The sequence below is a fragment of the Falco cherrug genome, chromosome 6 (assembly GCF_023634085.1).
Source record: "Falco cherrug isolate bFalChe1 chromosome 6, bFalChe1.pri, whole genome shotgun sequence".
Taxonomy (NCBI): domain Eukaryota; kingdom Metazoa; phylum Chordata; class Aves; order Falconiformes; family Falconidae; genus Falco; species Falco cherrug.
Window position 1 is genome coordinate 12,705,178 of NC_073702.1, and position 20,813 is coordinate 12,725,990.

General features: G+C 36.8%; 1 protein-coding gene across 7 annotated transcripts in view; it reads right to left on the reverse strand.

Annotated features, from left to right (window-relative positions):
- FAM135A (family with sequence similarity 135 member A) overlaps nucleotides 1-20,813 on the reverse strand; it is a 99,972-nt gene that overhangs the window by 4,882 nt on the left and 74,277 nt on the right. For 6 of the 7 annotated variants that reach the window (XM_055713417.1, XM_055713416.1, XM_055713420.1 and 3 more), the window contains 5 exons: nucleotides 20,154-20,314; nucleotides 18,364-18,455; nucleotides 16,215-16,312; nucleotides 10,391-10,542; nucleotides 8,310-8,420 (listed from right to left, as the gene is read on the reverse strand). In XM_055713417.1, the coding sequence (XP_055569392.1) occupies nucleotides 8,310-8,420; nucleotides 10,391-10,542; nucleotides 16,215-16,312; nucleotides 18,364-18,455; nucleotides 20,154-20,314 (614 nt within the window). Of the gene's footprint in view, nucleotides 1-8,309; nucleotides 8,421-10,390; nucleotides 10,543-16,214; nucleotides 16,313-18,363; nucleotides 18,456-20,153; nucleotides 20,315-20,813 lie in introns of those variants that run through there. The other variant, XM_055713418.1, reaches the window with a different exon arrangement.

Genomic DNA, 20,813 nt, shown 5'->3' on the forward strand with positions numbered 1-20,813 from the left:
TCCCTTTCAATGCAAACTATTTTATGATTCTATGTGGATCGCCTAGATCTTTTAATCAACCTAAAGAAGGAAGAGGCATCCTGGGGAATCTTTAGAGGAACATCAGTCTACATCAATCAACATCTAAACTCTCTTCATCCTCACATGATATAATACAATCCCTACCCCCCCCCCCCCCCCCCCCCCCCAACAAAAAAACCAAAACCAAAACCACAGGATTAGGACATTACAGTCTAATATACTAGGCATCCCCTTCTGGTCACAGTGACTCATTTTTATGCTTTATATTCTGGTTCATAAAAATAACACCTTGGGCTTCTCTTCATTTTAGGCATAATAAATATCAGGAATCTTTCATTATGAAAGTGTTTGAGGGAACTCTTCAGTGGAAACAAAGAAGGCATACAGGGTATTTCATAAGCATGAGTTTTATTGTTTAACTATTATTGGATGATTTTTCTTTGGATGGCTCTTTGTGCCTATTTTGAAGGAAAAAGCCCATGTCTGAAGTCTGGAAGTTGTTTATTCTGACACGGTTCATGTGATATATATATAGACCACATATGACTGTATGGATGAGAAAGAGAGGCACCATAATGGTGTATATAAATATACAGAGCCTAGCAACCCCTTGGATTTCTACAGCATAAAATAACTCAAACCATTTGTCAATGAGAAGGAACTGCTTGGTGTTCAACAGCATGCTTTCTGGTTTCCAGACAGGCTCTGGGACTACTCAGGACAGAGGCATAAAATGACCTCCAATATGGAAGTGCACAGTGCTAAACTGTACCAAATTAAGTGGTTGCCTTTGGCGATCATTTGATCCTACCTACCCACTTGCGCAAAGCAAGGCCAACTCCGATGTTAGATCAGGTCGCTCAGGGTCATACCCGGTTGCATTGACTTGAAGGAAACGTCTCAGTTTTTTCCAGGTATGATACTCCCAACGTCTTCTACAATTCTGTCCATTTATATACTTCTTTGAAAATAGGGATCTGGAAGCTTTGCCATAAATGCAGTCTGGAAATAGGGACTTCAAAAATTGCGCCCTGGAAGGCTGTCATCTCCTGCAGTTGGTCTTCCACGCTGCTTTGTGAAGTTAACACATCACAACTAGAATCGTGCCCCAAAAATTCAAGCGTTGAGATCCTGAGCCAACTGACGTCTCAAGATGCCACAATACAGATGCAAGGAAGCTCAGGCTTACAGCTTCAGTCCCACAAGAAGACTGATTAGGGAGCTAGATTTATGTCAACTCACGAGTTTCACGTCCCCTAAAACTCTGCCTTGAAGATTTTACTTTAAAGAACTTCCCTCCAGATGCTATAAAACCGAAGAGATTCTTCCAATATTGATGGAATAGAGCTACTGAGAGCTGGGAAGTCCTTCCTCGTAGCAGAACCGATTAGGTTAGTCTCCATGCCACGCTACCAACAGGGGTGCTATTTCAGTTCTAGTCTCATCCTCATCATGAGTTGTAAACAGGCACTCCCCTCAAGCCAAGAGCTGAAATGCTTTTTCACTCCACAAAGCCAAACGGCATCAAGTAAGCTAAGCTGACATCCTGTACATAATAGGTATCTCAAAGAAGAAAAAATGTCAGCCATGCTTATTTCACTGCTGATCTGCTGTTAACATGGATGTAAATGAAAACCAAAAGAGAAGTTTTTTTCCTCACTTCTGAGATTAGAAAAATTAGAACAAAACATTTTTAAAGGGGGGGGAAATAAGGCAATAAATAAGCACATCAGAATTCCACTGATCAAGATCTATGGAAGTACTAAGACATGAATCTAAGCCTACCTACGTAAGCACAAAAACATCCTGGAAGAGACTATGGCTGTGCATTCACATTTGTGAACTCCGTGGCGTAAGAGGAACAGAACTAAAGCAAACCTGCTGGTATTAGGAATCCCTCATCCATCATAATGCCCATTTTCAGGAGAGTTTACTTTGGACTAGCTCTAGTCTAGACCTGTGGATGCAACATGCGTGGGCTGCTAAAGCTCATTCATTGTGTTCTGAAGTAAACAGGGGTCATGAAAAGATGCGCTTCTCAATGCGTTCCTGAGTGCTAATGTGGGCATATTCTACAGCCGAGAAATGGAACTTTAAAAAAGTGCGGAACTAAAGCTGAGGTAGAAAAACTTGCGGGTCCAAAGTTTGTTGCAGGAAGAGCTCCTGCCAGTGAGCAAGCAATTCATAGCTGGGACAGAAAACGGCGTTTTGAGGTTTGCTTTATGGACACCTGTCTCAGCAAGTCATTATTTTGAAACACATTAATTGTTCTTTATAGGAGAATGTCCTAAGTTTCGAGTCAGTCTACTTGCCAAGTCCTTTAATGCAAATCTTCAACCACAATTTCTATCAAATTGGGATCTACTTCCACAGTCTTCAGTTAATGCTGTTTCAGGTGACTGACAAGTTAAAGTTTCTGCAGGCAAAGCCCAACTAATGGAACTGGATTCCTTGTTTTTAATACTTGTACTGACCAGTGTACTGGCATTCTAAACAAGCATTCACACACGAAAGTCTTGTTTGAAACCAAACTAAAGCCAAATGTTACATGTCATGGACACTTTTCTTAGACAATGAGATCATCAAAAAAAGCTTACACATAAATGAAACCGTTTTCTCAATGCTAACTCCTTAACGTATAAGGCAGGGTCTCTGAACTCATAAAAATTACTATCTTAAGTACCACAAACAAGAAAGTGCAATTTGTTGGGTGGCAATAGCTACAAATCAAGAATTTACACTTTATTTTCCTGGACTCCCCGGAATATTTTAATTTTTATGAAGAATGTAACTAGCCAAGTATAAAATGTAAATAAGGTAAGAAGCAAAATATTCTAACTGAAGAAGGAAAAAATAGAAGAGCTTTGCTTGTTTACCCTGCACAAAACAAACTGAATTAGAGAAGCTGGGAGAAGTGCTTGGGACAGTGCTCAAGCTACACCTGAAAGCATCTTCTTTTTCACTGGAGCTACTGCCTTTCTACTACTGCAGACAAAAATTACAATGTGCTCCAAATGGAATCAATTATGTGTTTGAATATATTGATCAAATGCATATCCTTCCTTAAAAGAAAAAACTTCTGATCATTATTATTTTAGTGATTCAGACAAAAAATCAGTTGGCATTTCATAAGCTAGCTGATTTTTACATTTGATGTTAGAAAGTAAACATGAAGGTGCAGTTATTGCTTGTAGAAAATACTTAAGTATACCAATAGACTAAGTGAAAACAGAGATCAGAAGCTGTGTAAATTCCAGAACTTGTCACTGAAACATGCTGCACAACTCACTGGTTTCAAATAATACTTAACTCATTCCCAGTTATCCCTTTAAGGACTGGTCTGCCTAATAAGTTTTATGGCAAATGTCAACTGTTCAGTTACAAAAAGTAGTAATTTCTGCTAAGTGCATAGACCATGCTAACATCTTAAAGCCAAGCAATCAGAAAAATCGAAAACTACCTAATTTTTATTTTTGTGTCTAAAAATCTTAAGTAAATAAAAAAAAATGAAACCCTTACTTTTCATTGAATCCATAATACAACAACACAAAACACTATTTACATATAATGCAGAAATTCTCATGTATTTTTTCATCTGTGCAACTACAACTGTGTTTGTATTGAACACATGTTCTCATAGCTGGCAACCTGGTGTAATTTCTCATCACAGTACGAAATTAATAATAATTTCCAAGATCTCCAGAAATTACCAGACAGGTTGTAGCTGCTGAAGACATGACAAGCAGATTTCAAGGAGATTATTGTCAAAGAACATAATTCTAACCATTATCATTATGAAGAAGCAACATCATGAAACTGATTTTTTTCACTGGATAAAAGATGGCACAAATACCTCAACTGCTAACATACAGTGACCAGTGCTTAAAGTAACTTACAATTCAAGAAACAGCATACACTTTAACTCTTTTTTTTTCATTCTGAATAAATAATCCTATTGCCTTTTTTTCCTTATAAGCAAGTAAGGTCAGATTTTGCTCCTTAGCAGTTATTAGCAATGATAATTTCAAAAGAGAAAATACTTCTAACTTCCTAGAATTTTGAATCATCAAGTCCAGAATGAAAACATCTATATTTTTTTAATAAAAACAACAATCCAATTAGAATTGCCAAATATTTACGTTTCAGTTTCTTCCCACTACCTGCTAGTATTCTCTGAAATAAAGATTTATTCTCATAGCATAAATGGCCTGAAAAATTCTTATGTTTTCATAATTCTGAAACCTGAAGGTAATATATGTGTGCTTAAGTTTGCTTTGACAAGCTGACTTTTTAAAGTCACTCATTCTGCTTTAACAAGCTCAATAGCTGGGCAACGAAAGAGTTGTACTGTACTTTTAAAAAAACATTCTACAACTGTAACACTCTATTAAGTGCATAAAAGCAGAACTAGTTAACAGATGAACCAATACAATGCTATAGAAAGAGTTAGAAAAGCAGACACTTAGTTAACCATCATTACTTGTCATTTGCTATAATTTAATGAACCAACCATTTCAAAAGGCATTTACAATTTTAAGAGTCAATTCCTATTTATACACCAGAAACAGATAGAGAATTGTTAAAATAAGTTACATGCTATTCTGCCTTGACAAATTAATTGAAAATGAAACTTCAGTGCTCTCAGTGTTCACTTGCTAAATGAGAGCTACTGTGGCTCCAATACTAGATCTGAGGAAATTCTGCAAACAACACTCTTACCTGGGTGTACCTCTGAAAGAACGATCCAATGAACCCATTCTAAATCATAGATACCTATGTTGCGGTGAACGCATTCCCTTTTAATTTAGAGGACACTGACAACATTAATGACAGCAACAGCAACTTGTTGTAATGCAACTTTTGTCACTCAGATGAATCACTATTCCTGCATATAGTTACACTTCCCAGGTACAACATAACACATTAGCCAATTTACACCAAGTTTTCTGGCAAATAACAAACTCAAGTTGGTACCAGCTATTTTTAAAAGAAACAAAAAATAATCAGATCACAACTAATGATAATAAGCATCTACGGCTTGAGTACAGACCACATATATGTAACAGTTTCAGCTTTTGTTTTAGAACTGAATAATTACCATTCACTCCTATCAAAGGATGAACTATAATATACAAATAGCAGCACTGTAACAACTGTAACTGTTAGGAAAACCTATGTTTTTTACTGGCTGCTTTAAAAAAAATCTTATCAGATTTTTACAGTGCAGAAAAACTGAGGTAGAGAACTTAAACTGAGAAGAGCAAGTTCTGGGTCACCATTCCTTCAGCAAGTAATGACAGACCCAGTTACACTGTACAAAGGAAGAGCTCCATGATATAGATGGGAGGGATTTATTCATGATATTTTTATCATTTTTCAGTTGCAAAGGTTCTTTTAAAGTCTTAAACTATTGTTAGGTGAGACTCTGCATATGCTCATCAGACTCAGAATTCTTCTTTTTGCAGTTACATATAAAGTTTGCTTCTCCTGACAGAGTATTTTATAAGCCCCCAGCATTAAAGCATTAAACCCCCTCTCCAAACAGCTTCTTTTGAGAGAGATTTCTGGGAAGATAAAAAGTCCAAAAATTTTGAGAGTGGCAGAGAAGGTAGCTGGTGCTGCTTCTGACTATGAGATTCAAGAGCCTGAGGTGACCATCCAGCCATGAAGCCCAGCCTGGTCCCAAACTTGGAAGAAAAAGCAAGACTGGTAAAAATGTTTGTCAAAGATCCTTCTAGATGTGTTGCTATGATAAGAGCAGCACCAAAAAGGAGTTATTAGAAATGTGTTCATGACTGCAACACTTCTGATGTTCATGATATTTTTATTCTGATATTTTATTCTGAATCCCTATTCCAGGATTCAGAACAGAGAACAGATACGAGCAAAAGTCTCATTTCTGAATAGCACTACGCATCAGTGCTTAGTGGAGCTTCTTTGGAAGGGTGGAAGAGGACATAGTCAACTGTACTTTCACCCACAATGACCAAGAGAAATCAGGAACTTCATCCATTTTGGGGTTAAGTAACAAGATGATGTGTTTAACAGGGTATGTTTAACAGGTATGTTCTCTGGCAGATTTGAGAACTAGTGTCACAAACCACCATATAACACTGCGGCCAAGACCCAGACCCTCAAAACATAACCTGCTGGATCCACAGTCAGTTTTAGGGATGATCTGGAAACCAACTAGATCACAGAGGAGTTGAAATAGCAGCACATTTTGCTGCCTTGGGGATTTTCCCAGCTGCAAAGCCAACATCTGAAGAAGGCACCACATTGATTAGCAACAGATGTTTCTTCATGTTAGACTCTTATTTTCCTATAAAATTACAAAAATCAACAGAAGTTGAAAATTCAGGGCTATACTCCTCAACAGTGTTGTCAGTCTCTTGCATGTAGCCTAGAGAAAAGCGATTTCTGGGATCACCTATGTTTGGAATCCCTGTAGAGAACACTATGCAAATTCTCTGAATCTAAAATCTGAAAAGAGAAACCATATAGTCGGGGGAATCCCAAACTCCTCTCATCTGGTGTTTGAGAGTCAAGCACAGCCAATACTGTACGCCCATCGAATGAGCAAGGTATGGCAGGACAGAAACAGATATCAAGAGCTAAAGACACCAACACCTCCAGTGTACATACATATATTAGCTCACCCCTTAAAGGAAAACTTTCTTTCTTCTCTTTTAGGGAAGTGTAAAGCTTGCTTCCTTTTCTCCTTAAACAAAATTATCAAACTTTCATCTCTTTCTCTCTCCTTCTCCCCCAAACTTTCCTTCTCTCTCACACCAAGCTCACTGAAAGACCTGGAAACAAGATGGTGTATGAGGCTGTGGCCCAGCTTGCAGCTCTTTCTATCTCTTCAGTAAGGAGTTAGAAAGGGGAAACTGAGCACTAAAACTTTTAGGCTCCCTCTACAGTTTATGGAGAGCAAAGTCTGAAACACATTGTGAGTCTTCAGACAATGCTATTCAGGTCTTTCAGAAAGCCTGTCATATAGAGGTCTGTCAAGAAAGTATGTTGTTATTTCCGGAACAGATATTCCAGACACTCAAATAGCAGTGTCTCTAGATGTGCTGAGATATACACACATAAAACCCAGGAACACCACATTCTTTAAAGCCAAATGATTATGTCTATAACATAGGTCTCACAGGCTCAGCATCCACTGTGTAACTTCTCAGAAGCTCATAACTTCTGTTTAGGATCAAACATTTATTTTCAAATGACTGCAAAGCTAGACTGAGAGGACTTCAGTTGCTCTCCTCTAAATAGCAGTTCAGCCTTAAATATTACCTTATCAGCAACAAAATCACTTTGTGATAGTAGATTTTGAAGGGGGGGGAATCCCACATTCTTCTAAAAATCAGTTTTTGATCAACACTCATATCTTATCCATGATTTTTCTCCTCGCTCATTATTCTTTTCTGCTTCTTCCAAGTCTTCTAAGTTTTATATTTGAACATCTCAAGAGCTAGAGGTCAGTCTTTTCCTGCCCGTATCTTGGTACTGCTTTGCTCTCAACAGAATTTCAGCTGTGACAACTACAAATATTTCGATGGAGAAACGTGCCTGCATTTTTCACAAAACACTCTGAGCATCTCTGGCTCCACAATTGCTTGGCTGACACCCATGCAGAAATACCTGTCAGATCCATTCTCAGTAACTTTACAATGCGTAATGGTAACCACCCCCACCTGGCACATTATTCACTAGCAAAACCGGCTCTCAGCCAACAGCTGAAATAAGAATATTGAAACCAGAGAAAACTGTATGATTGATATGAGTAATCTAATCTGTTTTTTAGCTGTTATGCTAAATACAACTTCTCCTTCCTTTATCAAAGTGAGTTTTTGTTTTCCCTGATAATCTTACTGAGGTAACAAAAGACAAGTCAGCAAAATTTAAAGCAGAATTTTAAATTTACAAACTAGATAAGACAGATACATAAACAGGTAATTCTAAATTAATGTAATTGACTTATCACACTGAAATCACTAGCTTCAGTGGTTCAAGAGGAAGCTGATATAGATATACAGATCTATCAGTGTAGTGGCTGCACTCAGAAATTCCACTCAGGAAGGAAAGTCTCAAAGCAATGGTCCACCTCCGCAACAGAAATGGTTTACAAACAGTTGAAGTTTAGTTGAAGAATATGGGACTGAAGCCAAAGTAACTCTTAAATAAACTGAAACAGGAGCTTGTTGGAAACATATTTTTTTTTACCTTTCCTATTCACATTTATATACAGCGGCCTTTAAAAGAGAAGTATTAACAAAGCTTACCTGCTTTTTTACTAAGTTTGTATAAGAATGTTTGTCGTGGATCTGAATGGTCTCGACATGTCAATTGCAATAAAGAACCAGATTTCTTCCACTTCTGCATAAACCACAGTCCTGCATTGTTAGGTACAACATGAGTATAGAGCCACAATAAAATACAAACCCTAATTAAACATATGTAAAATCTATCTATTTAGCCTCTTACATATTAATCTTATTTTTCATGTCAGCATTTTCAAGCCCAGAAACATTTTAAATTTTTGTTCATTATTCTCTCCTCTCTCTCTATATAAAAAAGCATGAGGGCCGTTATTTCCGCTAATGTACAAGCCTGCCTACAAAAAGTAACTATACTTGCAAGAAGCAAAGATATATGACTACGTTAGCTGTAAGGCAATATACAAACTCTATTTCAATGATTTTCAGAGTAACAGAACATTTTAATGTCCAAATATGTAGCAATAAATAAGCATTACTTCTCAGATTTCTAAAAATAACTTTGTAGAACCACCAAATTCATTACATATAGCTTGAAAAAAGGAAGCAGAATTTTCTTGGAAGAATACCATAGCATAACATTTTCTGTGATGCTGTACCCTCCTAATTAGTCAATGAGCCAAGCAGCTGACGTTTCAGAAAACCTTACCTCCCTTGCCAAGCATTCTTTTGGTAGTAGGCATCAAGCCCTTATAGCCTCAAGAATCTCTTTATATGTTGATTCAACTCTCAGAGAAACAGTTACCTTTTAAAATGCAATTTATTGGCAGATATTAATGCATATGTACAGTATAGCGATTTAGACTTCAATACCCATTACTTATTACTATCTTGGAATTTTCCAAAAATCTTACAAGTGTCTGAAATGTAGAGGAAGACTATTACATGAAAAGGATGTTTTGTATAGTCTTGAACTATAAAAGACATTAAATATTCCAGAAATTCTTTTTTTTTTTTCAGTGAATATATTCCGGATTATACTTTGATATTGTTAAGTTGATATTGATATTGATAAGTTAAACTTAAGTTAACTGAAAGTCATTTGCTGGTGATTACATAAACAAGAAAACAGCCCTGCTTCCCATATCCTGGAAAACAATTTCTAAAAGCAAAGTAATGCTAGCATTTGGGGTGATTTGGGTGAGATTCAGCTACAGATGAAAATACCTGAAAGAAACTGTCTACAGATATTCTAGGTTAAACGCCCAGTAGATGCCCATAGTGAGTTCTATTGTAGATGTCTTAATCTTGACGTAACCTCAACGGTGGTGTATTCAGGGCTATAAACAGCACCATCTCAACCAAATTCAAAGAGCTCTCACGTTCCCTCTGCTTTTATGAACTCCAACAATAGCTCCAGATAGCCACCAATTCCTGTCCACTTAAGCTCAGCACATGTGAATTAATTGTTTTCCTCCTCATTTTTGTACGAAACGTATAACAATCAATAAATGAACTGGCACTAAACAAAGTAATCCGTGATTTTTGGAGCATAAGCATATTTCTATTTAGTGAAAATAAGTGTTATTCAGTTTGGGTTTGGGGCCTCCAAGATAGGTGGTAATCTCCGAAACAAGTTTTCATTTAAAAATTCGATGCTATCTGAAAGTATTTTCCAACCTTTACTTCAAAAGTCAGCAGTTTCTACAAGTTCTCCTAGAGCTACATTTTATCTTTGGAAAAACAGACGTTCATAAGGTACAAACACATCTGCAGAAATACGCTGCAGGTTGCAAGACGTTTCTGAGAGAGAAAAGACACTACTAGTAGTTCAGAATTATTTTAATGCATCTTACCTACTTGTTTTGCAGATTAAGTGTATTAAAATTTGGTTTATAATAAATTGAGCTCAACATATTAAAACTGGAGTTTATTTATGGTGTAACAGAAAACCTGAATCAAACGTAATGGAAAATGCTTATGTCAATCTTGCACATCCTTCTATTGATACTTTATTTTCAGAACTCTTTTCTTACGACAGTGAAATGTGCACTTTTTTATAATCAAAGTAATGCAGAAATGTGCACTAAGGGCATTTCAAAGTTAGAATCTCCCCTAAATTTATACTCCTAAAAATAATACTTTACCTGTATTAACAAGAGCACTGCTGTTGTAGAGGGTACCAAGATGTGGTCCAGACAAAGACAGGAAGGTATGAAGTTTGTTGAGGTAATACTTAAATCGAGGTCTTGTGAGCACTGAACGGATTATTAAATTACCCAGTGAGTGTCCAATAAAGCTGTTTAAAAAGAAAAAAACAGTATAACATAGAACTTGATGGCAATCTTTTTTCTTTTAAACAGAGAAAAATAAAACGTGTCATAAAATGTTGAAAGAGCATAAGAAAAAAATGAATGAAAAGTTTGCATTCAGAAGCCTGTATTTTATGTCACACAGAAAACATAGCTCATCCATATCTCTCAAGCTGCACAAACTCGTTACGCACATGTTCTGAGCTCCTCCAGAATTAGTTTATACATTGTTCTTGAAAAGCTAGTAAAACCCAACCATCCTTCCAGCAGCATCTCCCACCCAAACCCAAGATTATTTCTGGGTGTACTTCCTTTAGCACCAAATATTCAGAAAATATTTTATGAGTGAATATTTTATGACGGAATAAATCACTACTTTGGCATGTGATGGCATTCAGTGTGATAAATGCATGAAAGTTACTGAAACAACCTAGTGGAGAAGGATTCCAAAGGTACTCCTGTAAGGGGGAAAACCATTACTTAACTGAATCTGATTATTTTAAAATAGAAGCAACATATAAAATCTGTTGGACCAAAAGAAGTGATTTCAGTTTGAGTGAAACAACTGAAGAATATCTGTCTGCCAGGAGAATATTACATGTAGTCGTTTCCCTGGTTAAGCAAGTTAACGGGAAAGAGGGATGGGACTCTTTAGCTTCATGTATCTAAGAATAATTACTTAATCTGAGGTTCCTACTGTTGTATCCACAAGTCTGCACAAAGCATTTCTTTAGAAGAGACACTAAACAATCAAGCAAGTCTAGTTATTATGCAGTTATACTTAAATCCCTGCTGAGGTAAGGACCACACATCATCCTAGGCAGTGACTTAAAGAAGATACAGCAGAAACGACTCACAAAATTCAAAGGAAAAAATGCCTTCCTGTTTTCAAATGTAATTTCAAGACATGGAGAGAACAGACAACCGTCCAAAAATATACAATAGAACTGCCATGGCTGGATTGTGTCTGCGCCACAATATACCTGTAAGATCATCCTTCCCGTTTGCTCCGTATCACTACATTCATCAACAAAAATAGCTAAAACCAAGCTACCAGTAATATCGGTGTAAAATGCAGCACAAAAAAATTACTTGACTGTTTAATTGCTTCCCAAGCAAGAATTATTGACTCTGAAAATTCCAATTTAAAGGTAAATGAAAAAATTCAAACATTAAGTTATAGAATGGCAGGGCCACTCCTGAACTCCTAAACTCTGACATAATTATACATTTCTATGACACAATAGGCAAGTTGTTCCTTACTAAATATACAGTTTAAGCATATAGGTATATTCTTCCCGTTCGCTTTTACTATCAGATTTTCAGAATTGCTACAGTATCAGAAATTCTTTGCTACAGCTTGCTATACTTGCCTAACTAATTTAGAAATGAAAGGTATGTATCCTGTGTGCTGTCAGCACAACAGCAGCACGTTTGCAAAATACTGAACTGCTGACTCTCTTGAATACTAAAATTTAAAACTATTTTCTCAGAATCCATCATAAAGTCCACACAAGAAAAACAAAACCTTAAGTTTCTTTAGGAACAAGAAAATGTCCACAGAATTTGAGTTTATCCTGAAAATGACCTCCATGACATAACTGCTCTTGAATAGAAGAGCTTATTTTCTAAAGATGATGTGAACATTAGCAGAGATGTTTTCTTGACAGTTCATCCACTATTTACTAAATGCCATAAAGGGATGAGAAACTATTTCTATTGTACCATAGCAAAAGACAATTTTGTCACTGGAAAAAAAATCCAGTGATCCATCAATCGATCCTATCATACCGAAGAATATGGGCAAACCTAAACCAAAACTCCAGAAAAATCAAAGATCCATTTAGGAAAAAAAAAGCTGCTCCCAACTGGCTATGTGAATGTACCTCAAAGATTAAACACTTGTTCTTAATTTGGAAAGACTTAGAAAAATAAGAAAGGTTACAGTAATATATTGGGTTAAAATTTAGATATTTAGGTGAACACATAATAAGCCTTTATTTTCTAAGAGAGAAAGGTTTAAGGATTTGCTCAAATCAAAAAAGAAAAGGGATGAAAAGGAAAACCCTTCAAAAAGGGATTTCAAAGTGTAGACAAAAATGTAGCCAATTCTATTTGTCGTTTCAAATACCTGCAACCGTGGGATGCTCTGCAAAGCCCATGTATTTCTGAACAGTAGGTGGCAATATTACTGTCTTCTGAATACAAACTATCACTAACTCAACACACTGAAGTAACAGAATTATACTGGAGTATTTATATGCATTTATGGCACAAGTCTACCAATTCAGATCATTAAATTAGAAAATTAGAAGAGGTAAAACCTCATTATTCTGTGCTAACAAATGACAAGTCCTGTCCAACTATAAAAATTCATGGAAGAAAAAAGTCTATCAAAAGCCATAATCAAAAAGGTGCTGAAACAATGAACAACTGTTTTAATTTAATATATGCATAGCATTAAAAAATTGTTTTCTCTTCCTGTGAGCCAATGTTACTTAGGAAAGAGGATGACAAGCTGAATAATCCAACTGAGGTTAACATCCAATACAGGTCATCAGAAATTTATGTAAGACCTGAATGAGGAAAACAGTTTCTGAAATGACACTGTAAGAGCATGTGGTTTACTTGCTAACTATGCGATGTCCTGGAAGTGCTTCCATCCTCACATTTACTCAAAACTTGAATGGGTATGAGCGAGCAATTTCACTTGCTTCAAAGTCACATTAACTTTGAAGGTGGGACTGGTCCAGATGACCCCTTAGAGGTCCCCTCAACCTGAACTATTCATGATTCAGTTGTTTTATAAGACAAACTGCTGTTGGTTTGAATTGAGCTTCCAGTTCATGCCTGCTGCACACCTGTAGTGAGCACGAAGATTCTGTTCAGAGATCAATGCACATGTCGAATAGTGTACTGGTGCAATAACTGGTTTAGCTTTGGCATTACCAAAATTGTTGGTTCACTGAGGCTGACGCTATAGTATGGCCCTGGGTTCTGACGGTACACGGAGTGCCTCCTCTTCTTACATCAGGACAAGAATGTAGCACGGTAAATAGGATTTTGTCATTATCTGAAGACACGACATTTGACAGCACAGTAACTCAGAACTTCCCTTGACTTGTCTTGGCCTGAGCTGATTTTAGTTTGTTTTAGCGTGACAACAATCATCTGGCAGTGAAGTAACAACTCAGGCTGTCTAAAGCCACTTTACTTTCACTATAGTTTCTATTAATAACCAGTAGTTATTCAGTGTGGTTTGAACTGCGTGTCACTAGAATACAGTGTCGTATGGAAGAGTCCAGACAGGTATCATATGCCAGAGGTCCCCAATGGTCTATTAACGGTCACTACAGAAGCAAAATCTTACAACTCAGGAAAGAAAGCCAGTATTGGGGATAACAGAGAAGGGGGGTGGGGGGTGGGGAGAGTATATGGGAAACTAAAGAAAGAACATGTGGGCAGACTGAAAATACGGAAATATGAAAATAAATCCAGGCAGATCCAAGGCCAAGGAGGCAAAACCGCCACTGTGAGCATCGTTCTCCTTACACTGAAGCCCCAGGATGTTAACATCCCACTGCTTTGGGAAGACAGAAACTACCGAACTTAGGATCCAGACAGCTGCTGGAAGAGGAGCCTACCACCTGAGAAAAGATACTTAGAAAGTTTCTGTATAGCAACTTTAGTCATATTAATAATCACAGAGTCATAGAATCATTTTGGTTGGAAAAGACCTTTAAGATTGAGTAAGGCGACTTTTCTGCATTAATTTGGACTATGAATTTTGGTAGTACTATAACTAGACCAATAGTAACTTTTTGCTGCATTTTTAATGAGACTATTAAAAGACTAACTGGACTAATAATAGATTCTTAGCTCTGCATAAGAAGTGTGTTCTCTTTTGCCTGTAACAAGACTTTCAGTGTAAAAGAGAGACTGAACAGGTATTTCAAACACACAGTGATGTCAGGTTTTTTGCCATACAGAATCATTATAGGTCGGGAGACCGATTTCTAATTTGACTCAGCTATTGAGCAGCATCTGTACAGAGAACACTTCCTTTAGCAGACAGGGAGATTTTATGAGGAGAAATAGCATCGTTCAGGACAGCATGGCTAACTAGCACAAAGTCCACTTTCTTTACAGTGGGATAGCCAAAAAGAGGTAGGAATGCATCGGCTACTTCAACAGAGGATTTCTCAACAGTACTTTCCCGGGCTTTCTGGTTCATTCCTTCAAGGACTTGCATCTAAGCACATTTCTTTCTGAAATTTCCCTCACATAACTACCAGGAAACAGCTGCAGAATTTGCTCATAGGTTTAACTTTCTCATAAGAAAAACTAAAGTTGAGAGATGAGACACTTCTGCTTTGCAGGGCCAAAGACAAGTACACACTTCGAAAAGGAAACTAAAATAAAAATTGGTAATTTCTGTTTTCTTTCAAGTGACAAGTAATAAATAAAACTGAAAAAATATTTACAAATTGAGAGTTTCATGAGAGAAGCAAACCAAAAGCAAACAAGAACTCAATTCTCAGGTACGAACAAGAAGGTAACTGGGTGGGTTTGTTCATTACAGCCTTCAGACCACAGCATGGGAGGGAAGATACCAGCGTGTGCTGGTGGGTTACAGAACTCTCCTCTCCCGTAGGGAGGGTGCTAACATGCAGTCTGCATAATACAAATACGATCACACAGTGCTTTTTAAGTCATTGATTTAGATGAAATTAACCATGTCAGATCTTGCCTATCTGAAAACAGAAACATTTGTTTAAAAAGTGAAATTATGTTTAAACATGTTAGATGTTTTGCCTAGCCGAATAAGGCCTACCAAGCGCATGGGTATACAGAAACCAAATGCATGTGAGCAGCAAGTCAAAAACCTCTCCAGATGTACAATTTGAGTATGCCTAAACAAAAGAAGTCAGGCTTGAATTTGCTCCTTTCATCTATCAATGAGCTAACTCCAGCAACACGGTTGGGTTCGTAAGGTAGTCTGCCCAAAATGGTGTACCCTCCTTTGAGAAAATAAATGGAACAGGTATTCCCTGGAAGTAACTGGAAAAGGAAAGAGGAATGCAGAGACTGGAGTAAGCCTTCTATTAAGATGTAAAAGATGCTTTTTAGCAGATGAAACAATCAGAAAACATCAAAATGATGGAGTATTTCTTTTCACACAGCCGTCCTTCAACATCCCAGATAAGCGAATTTCCCTGTAGGAATGGCAAGGTAGACAGTCTGCTACGTCATGCTTGGTGAAGAGACTACAAAATCAGAAGAAAACTATTTTTTTTTCCTTGACATAGCACTATTACAGTTTCCTTCTACTTTCTCAAAGTATCATCTGATTTTCTGCAGAACCCTACCATGCAGGATCTGAGGAAGGACAGGACAGCAGCTCCTTAAATGCAATACTGAACTCTGCCCTAAAGCCACCAACAGGACTAGGTCAGCTTACAGCACTGTTCAGTCTTCTTTCAGCTGGGAATTCCCTCTCTCTCCTTTGTCCTCCTTTCCCCTGTTCCTCCCCCTCCCTGAATTTCTCTTTCCCACTTTCCCGTCTCTCTTTTGGCCGGCTCCTGAGCATCACAGTTCAGAACAACACAGGGCTCTAGTTTTAAGTTTATTTCTATAAATAGTATAGAACAGATATTACCTGATTTTTGAAAGGGTTAGATTATAAATTTGTATATACTGTATAATTTCATCTAAAAGGCGATCTGTCATGGAATCAAAATCAGCAAAGGTATCATTCTGTAAAATAAAAGAAATAAAAAATAATAACTGTATTTTCTAATGCAGCAATATACATTCTGCATTCAGTCTGAATTCTTATTCCCCCGTGTTTTGATCAACAGCACACAAATAAAAGCATATTAACTTTGAAAACAAACACTACAGCTAGTAATTTTAATTTTTTCCAAGTTTTTTTCCTTGTAACATGGAATAATGTGATACACATTTTACTCTAAGACTACTTTCTTCTAATACACCAAACCAAATCTTAACATTAGACAGCCAGCCTTACTTCTTTCTAAGCCTTCCCCTACACATAATCTTATCTGTAGTGAAACAGAAGGTCAAACTGCATATTTAGAACTAAATCACACTACCCATGAAATAGAAATAAGACAATTACTGCAACAGCAGAAAGAGTCTACATTAGTACTGTTTATTCAAAACAAAACAAATCCTTAAAGCCTTATTCCCAGTTCATAGCTGATTCTCTACAATGACTGGCAGTAAGAAATCAAAAAAAAAAGGTAAGCAAAGGCTGCCTAAAACTTCTCAACACAAGTTCCAAAGGTTCTGTGCTAAACTCTGTAGTGCTCAACATACTCATAAATGATCTGGGAAAAGGAAGGAGGAGATGAGATGTTGGAGTTTGTAGATAAAACCAAATATCTAGGATACTCAAATCTAGAACCGACCAGAATTTCAGAAGAGACTTACAGTACTGCATGCCTGGGTGATAAAACGGCAAGAAAGGCAAAACAATGTTACATAGGGAAAACTAGCCCTAAATATATATGCAAACAATCTACACATCTGTGTTCTATATAATCAGCTATGTTAGGAAAGCAAGGAAAGAACAGAAAATATCAATACAGCATTTCGTAAGTCCATAGTGCACAAGCATCTTAAATGCCCTAATTCTGATCATCCTATTTTAAATGACAAGAAGTTTGAAAGCAGGCAGGGAAGGATAACATGAATGACCAGAAACTGTTTCACATGTGATCCTGAGAAATACTGAATGGACTAAGTCAGTCTCTTCAATTGCCTCCTGATAGGAGAAATTATACTTTTTTATAAAATAATTAACTGAAATGGGAAATAGGTAATGATTATTGACCATTTTTTTCCCAAAACAAGCTGGAAGATTTGTTTAAATTTCCGTCTTTACAACTGAATTAGTAATGCATATGAACCGTAGAATTAATCTCAGCTGTGTGCTATGGAAACTGGAAGTAAAAACATTCAAAAAAAATCAGCCAACATTAAGGAGCAAAGTCCGCCAGTAGCTATTAGACTCAGTGGTCTCAATGGAATTCCCAAATCAGAAAGTTTCAGAACTGCTGACTGCCAAAACCTACAAGGCTAGAGAAGAGAAAGCATGGCTTGGTGCCTGTCCAGCCTGTTCCGCAAAGCATCCCAGCAGCTATCACCAGAAAACCACTGCTTTGCTAAATGAACCTTTTGTTTGAGCCACTGAAGACTCTTTGTTCTAATTCATCCTGGAAGTATGTCTAATACAGTTTGTAACACACAAAAAAATGTAAAAAATTGTCTTCTGAGCTTTGCCAAGTTTACTTCATGTGAAAATAATAAAATTCACAAATGTGCAACACGAACTAATTTGATATTAGTTCAGTGTCATGATGTGAATCTCACAGTACACTGACAAAGGAACAAGAGACAGGTATTTCGTATTTCTCAGATCCTCTGAAATAACACTTCTCCCTTCTTGCCATACCAGTTTTCACTATCACCATTTTTACCATTAATATTGAGGGTACTTTATCTACAATCCTAACTGATTATGCTGAGAACTTAGGAGATATTAGTACATACAAGGAAATGGCAGCGACAAATGTTAGTCCTTATGTATTTACCTTCACTATCATACTAGGTTTTGTAATTACTTTAACGCAAGCCACAGATCAAATTACGGACTCCACAATAACACAGTAAAAATATACAAAATATGGTAAACTGCAACACGATACTGCCATTAAATAAACATGTCTGAAGATGTACACTGCTTATTGCTTTCCATAAATTCTTTTTTTGTTGGCAAATACCTGATTCCTTTCGGACATAAGAAAATCTATTCTCCCTCCAGGCAGCCCTAGCTCAATGTAAGTCTTCACTAATCTCAGATCCGCGCTGTTACCTTAAAAAGAAAAACAATCAAGTGTTAGATACCGCAAAGTTAACTTGCAATAAAAGCACTTGGAATACTCAAGAGAACCTCTGGCACAATTTTATACTTAAATACAGCTAACGATATTCTTAGCCCTAATTAAAATTCAGTAAGACTCAGGAAGATAAACTGCAATGCCAAATGCAGTGACAAAATGGTCTATAAAAAATGACATTCAATGCAGACACTGTTTTAAAAATGCAAGGATTTAGGAAGTCATATTTGATTTTGTCTTAGCATCCAACAGATGCATAGCACTGTGAACATTACGTTCTTGAAAACCTAATTATTTTGATAAAAGTCAATTAAAGAACTCAGAGCTAGCTTAAAGCATTCAGTGAAGGAGTAAGGAATACGGGCAAATTGTCAACATTTTCATAGAATAAAAAGGCAGAGTGGACTGTTAGCAGATAAAGACACATTTAGACTGGTACCCAAGACAACAAATGCTAGTTTAACTAGCATTCTGAATATTTTTCTACATCAGTGATCACATAAGCTTTTGAAGAAAGAGTACCCTTTCTGCCTTAATTAGAGTGTAAGATTTTTATTTAAATCTGTTATTAATAAGAAAGAACTTCTATGAATCGCCATTTCATAAGAAAATTCTAACTATAGGGATTCTTCTAAGGCTTCAAAGACATGCTTTTTTAACAACAGTTTTTTTGGCCAAGTTAACATTTGTGTCAATTCCAGCCATGCAACAGCACTTGAACATCTGCACTAGTAAGAAGGAGTTCTGTTTTAGATGTGGAAAGGCTACTTTCTGCCCAGAGGAAGAAAGAAAGAAAAAAAAAATTAGGAATTTGAAAAATCAACAAGGCAGCTGTGCAGTGTTGGTCCAGTCCAATATTCTATCCTACTGCCCTCTTGTGTTTCCTTACATTGTTAATTTAAGAAGCATCTCAAAAAAAGACAAAAACATTGATGGCACAAAGCTATGAATACCTTAACTAGAGGGGATATTATTCTTTAGTATGTGCAAATGCTTTGAACTAAAAGCAGGTAAATACATTCAAGCTATTTAAACTTTCTAATCCTTTCAATTAGCAAGAGATTTTCTCATTTCTACTACTGTAGAGTCTTCATCCTTGGAAATATTGCAAACCCCAGCTGGTCTGGGTCCTGGGCACCTGCTGTAATTGACCCTGCTTTGAGCAGGGGAGTTGAACTAGGCAATCTGCAGAGACCCCTTCCAACCTCAACCATTCTGTGATTCAGCAATCTAAACTTTTAAAACTTTGTAAACACTTGACTGTATTTTATGTACTGTTTTTTCCTAACAATATACATATATTTTACTTTCCTTGACAATGTAACATTGAAAATTCTGAACAAAAGTGTTTTGTTAGTAACTCCACTCTATTACCACAACACAGACACATACCTGTATGATGTGAAAAACTGGAAGATGTATCTAGTGTGAACTATGCCATGAAACGGGTTTATGTGCATGAAAGTTTTACTAAAGACAAATGTTACATGGAATTCCTAATTTAAACGATTCTATGGAATGTGCTGTCAGATGCAGCAGTACTATGTCATATTCCCATTTCCCTCCAGTGAATCTATTTCAAAGTGTTCAGTTAAGAGTTCAAATGACAAAAGCTAAACCTGACCAGTACTCTGGACTGCTATCTCATTTCAGTATCACATTTCCCAGCGTACCATCTAGGCCATGGACACAGACTATAAGATGTATTCCTTCTTCTGAACAGTCATCCTCTTCCATACTGAAATAAGGTATCGAAGAAGCCAGTTTGAAAACATCGCTATACATAAATCCAGGAAGTTTAAGTTGCTTCAATTCTTCTTTAGCCTGTAGGAAACTGGAACAAAATCGTATTTATGACAAAACAACATTTACTGTTGCCAGACAAATATAGGGTCTCCTAGGATACAGTTTTCTACTGTCTTTTTACTTTATCTTCTATGTAATTGACATGAAAGAAAATATATTTATCAAATTACCAACTTCACAAAAGAAGCCAGTTCCTCAAAATATTTTTATTGTAGCTTCCTACAGCCCCTTTTCCTCTGTAACAAAATCCATATCCCAGGCTCTACTGTCTTCTCCTTTGAACATCTCTGCAAACTCTGAAGTGTTTCTGAAACCACTGAAGATTCTGGTTCTGCTCTTGAGCAAGCAACAGCTTTGTTTAAATGCAATAACAAAATTACAGGAATTATAACCAACTAGAAGTCAATGTAAAGACTTCCACTGACTTTTGATAACTCTTGCCAAATTTAAATCTATTTCCTAGGTCAGCAGAGCGCTGGAGCCAGTGCTGTAATTGTTCACCAGAAAATCCCTCTGATAGGCTGAAT